This window comes from Oncorhynchus nerka, linkage group LG15 (genome assembly GCF_034236695.1).
Source record: "Oncorhynchus nerka isolate Pitt River linkage group LG15, Oner_Uvic_2.0, whole genome shotgun sequence".
NCBI lineage: Eukaryota > Metazoa > Chordata > Actinopteri > Salmoniformes > Salmonidae > Oncorhynchus > Oncorhynchus nerka.
This window is the reverse complement of record NC_088410.1, coordinates 73,137,367-73,147,895: the sequence shown is the minus strand read 5'-3', so window position 1 is coordinate 73,147,895 and position 10,529 is coordinate 73,137,367. Positions and strand designations below refer to the sequence as shown.

At 42.6% G+C, this 10,529-nt stretch overlaps 1 protein-coding gene across 2 annotated transcripts in view; it reads left to right on the top strand.

The window, feature by feature from the left end:
• The first annotated feature begins 1,244 nt into the window (after positions 1–1,244).
• The window catches only part of LOC115143270 (leucine-rich repeat-containing protein 38-like), a 32,408-nt gene continuing 23,123 nt past the window's right edge, over positions 1,245–10,529 (top strand). Inside the window, exons 1-2 of one of the 2 annotated variants that reach the window (XM_029683488.2) lie at positions 1,245–2,865; positions 3,077–4,806. In XM_029683488.2, coding sequence (XP_029539348.1) covers positions 2,238–2,865; positions 3,077–3,354 — 906 coding nt within the window. In that variant the 5' untranslated portion in view covers positions 1,245–2,237 and the 3' untranslated portion in view covers positions 3,355–4,806. Of the gene's footprint in view, positions 2,866–3,076; positions 4,807–10,529 lie in introns of those variants that run through there. The other variant, XM_029683489.2, reaches the window with a different exon arrangement.

The following is a 10,529-nucleotide window of genomic DNA, read 5'->3' as shown; positions in this document are numbered from 1 at the left end:
GTTTGAGGGAGGACAAATAAAACAAAGCGACATTCATTATTCAGATATAAATCATTTTTAACCTGGATGTAATTTTTGTATTGTTTCATTGATTATGTAAGGGGCTATGTGTTCTACGGAAAATAGTGAATGAGTAAAAAATAAACTTCTGTATGTGTAATGTTTACTGTTAATTTTTGTTGTTTTTCACTTTATATATATTCACTTTGTATGTTGTCTACCTCACTTGCTTTGGCAATGTTAACACATGTTTCCCATGCCAATAAAGCCCTTGAATTGAATTGAATTGATATATATAATTGCTGCACTTAATTCGTTGACCTGTTTTTTATTGATAGTTATTTGATAAAACGGTGCGGATTCATGATTTCGACTGGCTGAGGAAAGCTGCCTGCCTCCCTTACAAAACAAAATGTGCAGTCAGAGTGCACTGTAGTTCTTCTGCAATTACTGCATCCAAAATACCACAGTCAATTTTTTTGTAAGGAGTGTCTGTCTCATCCCGACTCCTGACTTGCTCATTACTATGGGACAGCTGGAGATCGAATTTGAATATTGAAACAATGTTGCAAATGTCGGAGAGACAGACAGCAGGTTTATACAAATCTCTGCTGTTGAAAACTAAATGTTATTCTAAAATAAATGTGACATACTGTCTAGATGATTTTTATAGTGGAGATAAAGTTTATAAATTGCCTGGCTGAGCTGATGAGACAGTGGATTGCGCAGTCAGATGGAACAGAGTAAATAGGCATTTTAATGTCAAAGATTTAGCCGGTGGTAACTTGTGGAATAGACATCTGCTGGAATGCGGTTTTAACCAATCAGCATTCAGGATTAGACCCACCCTTTGTATAAAGGGAAATAATGCATTCTCTAGAATGCCCTTCAAGCCAATCAGAAACAAGTATTCAACAAAGCCATTATATAAAGCCCTTTATACTAGTCTATGATATCAAAAGGTTAAACCATAAAATATGAAAAATACAAATTAAAAAAGCGATACATAATGACACAAAATATTTTGTAATATCAATATTTATATCAATGTATATTAATTAATCATACATTTAATTATTAATTTATTTGCTAAATTCATGACAATCAGTAATAGAAATGATTGGGATTTAAAAACTGTAAAAATCTTAGTGAAACAACCCAAATATTTTCACACTAGGAAGTGACATCATGTTTTGTCAACATGCTAAAGGCACGCCTCCTTCATAGCAATGAGGAGGGCATGAGATAAACCTTGGCACATTCTGAGACAGACAGACAGACATTCAATTGACTGCTACTGTGCTAAATTCAGGATTGTCATCTGCATGAATATGACTTCTCCACGGACATTTGGATTCTCTCTCAATAGCAACAGAGCGTCGGGACCCAGCTGGGGAGTGTTTTGTCGAGCTCTGCTCTGCTGGCGAGTTGCAGAGCACAGGGAGGTAGAGAAGGAATAAAAAACCTTGCATACACTTCAGCCGTGTTACTGTTGGATTGTATATCCTTTTAGATTAGCAGCAGATCAGATCGACAGGCATTCCCACGCAATAAACCTTGCTGTCTGTCTCTCCGACATTTGCAACATTGTGACAAATGGAGGGATGTAACAATTTCCCTCTTCACTTGATCTGCCTGAGACTGACTTACCCCGGCGTGTATCCTTTTGTTTCAGAGACCCAGGCGTCCTCCTCAGTCAATCCCCCAAGATCGACTGTGGGTTAACCCGGCGGACAGAGCCCCCTCCTTAGCCCCCCTCCCCCTGTCTGTGCCCCCAGTTTCTCTCTATTCCTGCTTCGTTATAGTTTCTATTTACCTTTGCTAAACCACCCTAATCTTTCTGCTGAGATCTCTTTCATTCTCCCTCTATCTAGCTCGCTCACTCTCTTTCGCTCTCTCCCTCCCACTTCTTGCCATCTCCCTCCCCTAAGCTTCTTCAAAGCCAGCAGTGCTCTATTCTATCCAGGATGCTTGCTACATGATATCTCGGAACACAGCGTTCGACGCTGCTCTCTCGCTGCCTGATGCCGGAGCTGTCTCAGATTTGAATCTCAAGAACGGCAGGATGCTCCTGCACAGGGATTGATCCCCCTTTTCCCTCTCGTTCTCCCCTTCCCCTCCCCTTTCCTAATCTCCCGCCCTCTGACCCTCACCCCAGCTTCTCTTTCCCGACACCCCTTCCCATTCTTTCTCACCCCAAGCCTCCTCTGCCCCTCTCTGCTCTTACCCCCTTGACCATGTTGCCATGTGTCTGCTGGCTCCAGCCTCTCCTCGTCTTGCTGTCCTCTGTCTTACGGGCTCAGGGGGAAAACTGTCCAGCTAGCTGCCTGTGCCCGGACCCCCACACTGTGGACTGCAGCGGCCGTGGACTCACCCGTCTTCCTGATGAAATCCCCTTGGACGTCCGCAGGCTCCTTCTGTCTGACAACTGTATCCCCCGCATTCCCTCTGACTTCCTAGTGCTCTACAGTGACCTGGTCTACCTGGACTTACGGAACAACTCTTTGTCCCACATCGAGCCGGGCACCCTCAGCACCTCTTCCAGGCTGGTGTTTCTGGACTTGGGCAGCAACAACCTGACTGAGATCCCCTCGGGGACCTTTGGGCAGTCCCGTAGCCTGATCAAACTCCGCCTGGGCAATAACCCCTATCTGAGCAGGGTCAACGAGGATGCATTCCTGGGCCTCACCTCCCTGCGTGAACTGGAGCTGGAGCGTAACGCCCTGTCTGGCCTTCAGGTGGGGGCGCTGAGCCAGTTGCCCTCTTTACGGGTGGTGAGACTGGAGGGCAACCCTTGGGTGTGCAACTGCAACTTTGCCAACCTGTTTGGATGGCTGGAGGAAAACAGTCAAAAGCTTCCAAATGGTAAGTGTCTTCATCAGGGGGATGTTAGTTTACTTACAGCTGGCTTGGCCTAAATAAAGGAAAGTCATGCAACATTAAGATTATAATATCTCAGCAAATCCTCTGCCATGCCATTGCTGTGTGTTCTATTTATATTTTCCCAGTAGAAAGAGGAACCCCTTCCTCTGCTCTAATTTTGGCTCCCTCTTTCTTTTCCTGCCCTAACCCACAGTACCAGGGAGAGTAATGAAAGAAAATGAAAGACGAGCTCTAGGGGGAAACCTTCAGGGGGATGGTCTCAGATACATTTCACTACAGACTGTCTGCAGCTTCATCCACATCAGCAAAACAAACACAACAACAGAAAGTCAACACCTGACGTTTACAATTCTGCTTGAGCATGAGATTTATGTTACCGTGGTTGTGTGTGTAGTGTACTGTCCAAGCCAAACACCTGCCTCTTCCCTCAGGCCAGTGGTCTATCAATGTTTCACTAAATCAATCAATTAGTGAGTGCTGTTTGTATGACCACTGTAACCAAGCTCGCCCTCCCTCTCTCCTTCCTGGTGGTGGAAGCTGGAGCCCATCCAGTCTTTTACTATTGTGTTTCTGCCTGGGGGAGTTAGGTAACGTTACGGCACTGATGTGTTGGCGCGGGCCCCCTCTCTCTCTGTGTGTCTCAGGGACACTCTCAGCATGTGTGCACGGCACACGAATAGGAAAAACAACAAAAGACAAAGGGGATTACAATTCTCCCACAGGAGTGTGTATCACACAAAGGGTAACGTCTGCTTACATGGAGATGATTAGACTGAACATCCGATCCCAGCAGCTATTGTTGTGGGATTCATGTGTTTATAATGCAGAGGGAAACAAAGCTTAATTGTAGAGATTTGCATTTCTTCCACTCTTTTCAAGGTAGAAACGTAACAAACCTCAGGCTACAGGATACACCGTAGCCAACCATCCAATCCAACAGATTCCTATTTTAGAACTTCCAGATTTGACTCCACATTACTCCAATCACCATTTATTGTATTTAGATAAACTAACGAGCCACATGTTGTTTGCTTGACATCACATTTGAATAGTATTTAGATATTGTCCTTGAAAATGCAAATATTGTCCTTATATATCTGTTGATGTCTATTCATAGTAATCATTCAAGCAAGACTGTGTATAGCCCACCAGATAATACTATATAGAACCACAAACATGTAGGACACTTTGTTGTTAGAATATTATGGTCCAATAGTTCAGGTGTGCTGAATCTAGCTCCCCAAATGATATGTTTCACACTGTGAATGTAAATATGTGTACTGTATTCAGTTCAAAGGTAAAGCCTCACAGCATAAAACATCATGAATACGTTAAGTCGGCATATGAACCAATAGACAAAGTACATAAATAAGCATGCACAGCTGTCACTGTCTCCAAGCCAAGGTCGTTTCACAGGGGGAAATGCTGTAACATGATGATCTACATAAATATGGGACATCAACACATTGTAATGACAAACATTGACCCATCTCATGTTACTGTATCTGTATCCTTTTGCAAATATGATTTCCTTACTGGGTTTGATGGATAAAGGATTACTTAGATGAACTCAGATATACAATCTATAATTCAGGCAAACTGGGTAAAGCTGACAACTGCCCAGGGATCCTTTCCATTATATCTGTGTGATACATTACTCTGTGGATATGGACATAATGTTGACATAACCTTACTTTGTTGTTCTTCTTTAATCATAGGAATGCAAGGGCAACAGTAGTTATGTTTTATAGAGGCTTGTGTGGAGACAAATAATATTTCTAATCATATTTTCTACCCTATGCAAGCAGTGGGTGGACATTGCAAATCGCTGACAACTAACAAAAACATCCTCACACGTTTAGTTTGTGCATTAGCATGTAATTGCCATCCCTCTTCCTCTCCCTCCTACTTCTCAATAATAAAGCAAACACAAAAAGTTGGGGCTGTGTGAGAAAGAGAAGTTGATAAATTATCAGGAATACCTCGATCTCCTGTGGTAAGAGACTGCAAATGCATTCATCACTGGTCCTCAGTGTTGTCTACTGCAGACTGTAATGAATTCTATTAGAGATGCTGGCCAAGCACACATCAGCAACAGTGAACAAGAGGCCATGGTCCCAGCGTGCCAACCCCTCTGGCATATCTGCCAACTGGGCCAAGAGATGCACTCTCAAATTGAGTTAGCAGTGAAGCTTCTCACCTCATGTAAGGCACTTACATTCAACCCAGTGCGTGTTTACTGTGTGACCTGGCTAGGAGGCTTTAGCATAAGACTGGTCAAAACCACCTGCCAAAGATAAAAAAACATAGTGACCTTTTCTATTTAGCGTCATCAACCACACCCACTGGGCACAGACGTCAGTTAAACATCTAGTTTTGATTTACATTTGGTTGAGTTGCCAACTAACGTGAATTCAACGTGAAATTAACAAAACATTTCACCAAGTCATTGGATTTAGGTTAGAAGTTTGGTAAAAAAAAGTATGAAAAGCCCTTATGTTGATGACTTTTTGTTAATCCAATCAGTTTTTCACATTGATTCAACGTCATCACATAGATTTCCTTAGTTGAAATGACGTGTTGAAATGAAGTTTTTGTCCAGTGGGCACTCAAAAAAGTATTTAGTCAGCCACCAATTGTGCAAGTTCTCCAACTTAAAAAGATGAGAGAGGCCTGTCATTTTCATCATAGGTACACTTCAACTATGACAGAAAAAATTAGAAAAACAAATCCAGAAAATCACATTGTAGGATTTTTAATGAATTTATTTGCAAATTATGGTGAAAAATAAGTATTTGGTCACCTACAAACAAGCAAGATTTCTGGCTCTCACAGACCTGTAACTTCTTCTTTAAGAGGCTCCTCTGTCCTCCACTCGTTACCTGTATTAATGGCACCTATTTGAACTTGTTATCAGTATAAAAGACACCTGTCCACAACCTCAAACAGTCACACTCCCAACTCCACTATGGCCAAGACCAAAGAGCTGTCAAAAGACGGCAGAAACAAAATTGTAGACCTGCACCAAGCTGGAAAGACTGAATCTGCAATAGGTAAGCAGCTTGGTTTGAAGAAATCAACTGTGGGAGCAATTATTAAGAAATGGAAGACATACAAGACCACTGATAATCTCCCTCGATCTGGGGCTCCACGCAAGATCTCACCCCGTGGGGTCAAAATGATCACAAGAACGGTGAGCAAAAATCCAAGAACCACACGGGGGGACCTAGTGAATGACTTGCAGAGAGCTGGGACCAAAGTAAACAAAGCCTACCATCAATAACACACTACGCCGCCAGGGACTCAAATCCTGCAGTGCCAGACGTGTCCCCCTGCTTAAGCCAGTACATGTCCAGGCCCGTCTGAAGTTTGCTAGAGAGCATTTGGATGATCCAGAAGAAGATTGGGTGAATGTCATATGGTCAGATGAAACCAAAATATAACTTTTTGGTAAAAACTCAACTCGTCGTGTTTGGAGGACAAAGAATGCTGAGTTGCATCCAAAGAACACCATACCTACTGTGAAACATGGGGGTGGAAACATCATGCTTTGAGGCTGTTTTTCTGCAAAGGGACCAGGACGACTGATCCGTGTAAAGGAAAGAATGAATGGGGCCATGTATCGTGAGATTTTGAGTGAAAACCTCATTCCATCAGCAAGGGCATTGAAGATGAAACGTGGCTTGGTCTTTCAGCATGACAATGATCCCAAACACACCGCCCGGGCAACAAAGGAGTGGCTTCATAAGAAGCATTTCAAGGTCCTGGAGTGGCCTAGCCAGTCTCTAGATCTCAACCCCATAGAAAATCTTCGGAGGGAGTTGAAAGTCCGTGTTGCTCAGCAACAGCCCCAAAACATCACTGCTCTAGAGGAGATCTGCATGGAGGAATGTGCCAAAATACCAGCAACAGTGTGTGAAAACCTTGTGAAGACTTACAGAAAACGTTTGACCTCTGTCATTGCCAACAAAGGGTATTTAACAAAGTATTGAGATAAACTTTTGTTATTAACCAAATACCTATTTTCCACCATAATTTGCAAATAAATTCATTAAAAATCCTACAATGTGATTTTCTGGATTTTTTTTTCTCATTTTGTCTGTCATAGTTAAAGTGTACCTATGATGAAAATTACAGGCCTCTCTAATCTTTTTAAGTGGTAGAACTTGCACAATTGGTGGCTGACTAAATACTTTTTTGCCCCACTGTACTTTAAGTTGCGGTAGACCTGAAGAACACTTAGCAGTTTGTGTCAGAATTGGGAATATGCGTGATATTTACTGCTGAATGCATTTGCAATTTAGCAATTCATAGAGCACAGGGGCACAGTGTTCTGGAACTGCCTCTGTGCTCATTAAAAATAAGAAATGTTGCTGATGCATATACATGAAGTCAACAAAGCTGTAAATCTGAAGGCAAAAGGAGAACTTATGATTTGAAGTGCCTGGCTGCAGCTCCAGAGGCCTTTTCAAGTCAATGTAATTTCATGGGTCTGGGATATCAGAAGAGAAATAATCCTTGTACAGGTTTGCTGAAAATCTGTGCACGATCTAACCAGTCTCTTCTCAACTGCTCACATCGTAAAGGAATTGTTGTGAACCACACCTACAGAAACTGTTCCCAAGGACAAATTATAGAGTCAGACGCACCTACACGCTGCTAACAATACTAAGTTGGTATTGCTGAATTGTTGGTATGCGTTGGTGTGAACACTTCAAACCACCCTAAATATTCTCGGAGTATTATGAAATGACCTGATTCATGATTGGTGATTTTTGTGTGTGCGTGCGTGTTTGGGGTTGGAGCTATTGACCACCACTATTCCTGCAGTGATAGATGAACAGTCATTTATAGAATGAGGTTGATTTGATAAGCTCCTGAATATGTATCAACCCTTCACAGAACCATGATCAGTATCCTCCTTAGGTGTATGATTTGTCATAGAGTAATGTTACCCTTTAATTCAGAGTTAAAATGGTAGTGGTTAGGATGGATTCACAAACCGCATCAACAGACAGTTTATGTTACCAGAATAGACATGGAAACATGGAATAATTAAAACATGGACACATTCCTCTATCCGTATCTGTCAAATCATTCCCAAATTACCATACAGGAAACTCCCTCTGTCCTAATCCTGTTGTTTCTCGTTGTGGATATGATTTGATCATGGATTAGACCCTGTCTAGCAGCAGCAGTGTAGACATGCTCTGGAGCCATTTTGTGCCTGTTCTCTCATGCTAATTTCCCATGTGCTAGATACCAGTCCACTGCACTACATACTAGCATATCTCTGTTTGCATAACTGTGATTGGGTCACTGTGCTGAGTGGGTTGTAAAATGCCTAAAATCCTGGGCTTTTATGGATTAAAAGTGTTGCTGTCCAGATGACTGTTTTACAAAATGGACAAATGCTTAAGACACATATATACTGTAGCTATACCTGTTCATAATGTATTTGAAATCATCGTGACTGTTGTAAAATGAATAATGACGGATCTTAATCTGAATCATGTGTCATGATGACCCACCTTGCATATCAACTGACAACCTCTCTCCATAAACCTGCCAAGGATTCAGTCTGTGTAGTCAGATGTTTGTCAGTCCACTCCTCTAAGGAGACGTTCCTGTACGCAGGTCTGCCTGTGTGCCACTAATCAGGCACCTAAATGTTTCATTAGGGGAATGAGTGCAAACATGATCCACTCCTGTCTCCAGTGCTCTTGGGTTAAAGATGAACAAAGGCCATGCATCATTTAGAGCAACACAGTTCTATAGCACAGTAGCCAGCCGGGTAACAGGAGCCACAGACACAGACAGGGCAGGACAGGGCAGAGCAGCTCCCATGGGTCCCTTGGGCCAGTGTCTGAGGCCTAATGTGTCACAGCTATCAACACCATTCATGATCCACTGCTCATGTGACAAGATCAAAGCCTGAATTTTCCTTCACAGTCTATTAGGTTACTTCCCAGAGAGCTTCCACCACACTGTATGAGCAGCTCTCTAAGTATGACGCCACTGTGAATTCACTAGCTCTCCACATCACTGTCGCATATACAGTATGGAGTTAGCATTGCATTACATTACACAATTATCAACGGTCTTTGCCTCGGGCATGGATGTAAGGGAAAATGTATTATTCCACTTAGGGAGTGAACATTATATATAATGAGGGTTACATTGAGAAAATTGGACCTGTCTGAAATGAAAATGGATGGCCCTCCCTTCAGCAAAATATATTTCACAGAAAAGAATAATTAAAACATAAAGTGCATAGCAGAGAACATGCCTACCGTTTACCCTCACTTCTTGGACTTAGATATGGCGTTTTAGAAACTGTTCTTTGTCCTGTAAGCATTTCATGGCAACGCAGGAATTTTGATATCGCACAGGGCTGCCAGCCGGAAGGTTGTGGGTTCACAGACCACAGTGGACAAGAGTAGGGGTGGAAATATCACCTTTATAGTAAAAGCATTACACAAATATATCGTATTTGCAGGTCCAAGAAAACATTGTATTTTATAAAAATGTAATTTTACATATTAGCAGAATGTTTTTAAATACCACACAAATTACCGAAATGACGAGCTGAGAATGGACAGAGAGATAGGCCTATGTGTTTATCTTATCATATTTCTCCAATGCCAAATCAATAAGTCTTGTTTGCAATGAAACTGTCCCTGTTTGCAAATAATTAAATCTGAGATGTCATTAGGAATATGAGTATGGTACTTTCAAAAGGGGCTCCCGAGTGGCGTAGCGGTCTAAGGCACTGCATCTCAGTGTGCTAGAGGTGTCACTACACACCCTGGTTGGTTCCAGGCTGTATCACAACTGGCGGTGATTGGGAGTCCCATAGGGCAGTGCACAATTAGCTGAGGGTCGTCTGGGTTAGGGATTGGCCGGGGTAGGCCGTCATTGTAAATAAGAATTTGTTCTTAACTGACTTGCCTAGTTAATTCAATAAATAAAACAAGTTAGGCCTACCTTTCCACCCCAAACAGAGTAGATCTATCAATGCAGAAACATTTAAGCTATAACTACTGGCTACTCTTCTTACGTGGTGTTAACGGTTTCTTCCTCCTCCTCTGAAGAGGAGGTGTAGCAGGGATCGGACCAAAATGCAGCGTGGTTATCTTCATACATCTTTAATAAAGATAATGACGATACAATACAAAACAAGAAACGTAACGTGAAAAACCTAAAAAGCCCTATCTGGTGCAAACAAACACAGAGACAGGAACAATCACCCACGAAACACTCAGATAATATGGCTGCCTAAATATGGTTCCCAATCAGAGACAACGATAAACACCTGCCTCTGATTGAGAACCACTCCAGGCAACCATACACTTACCAAGACAACTCTACTGTACCACAATCCCATAACCTACAAAAACCCTAAGGCAAAAACACACCACATAAATAACCCATGTCACACCCTGGCCTGACCAAAATAATTAAGAAAACACAAAATACTAAGACCAGGGCGTGACAGAACCCCCCAGGGTGCGGACTCCCGGCCGCACACCTAAACCCATAGGGGAGGGTCCGGGTGGGCGTCTGTCCACGGTGGCGGCTCCGGCGCGGGACGTGGACCCCACTCCAACAAAGTCTTAGTCCGCTTACATTGCGTCCTTAGATTG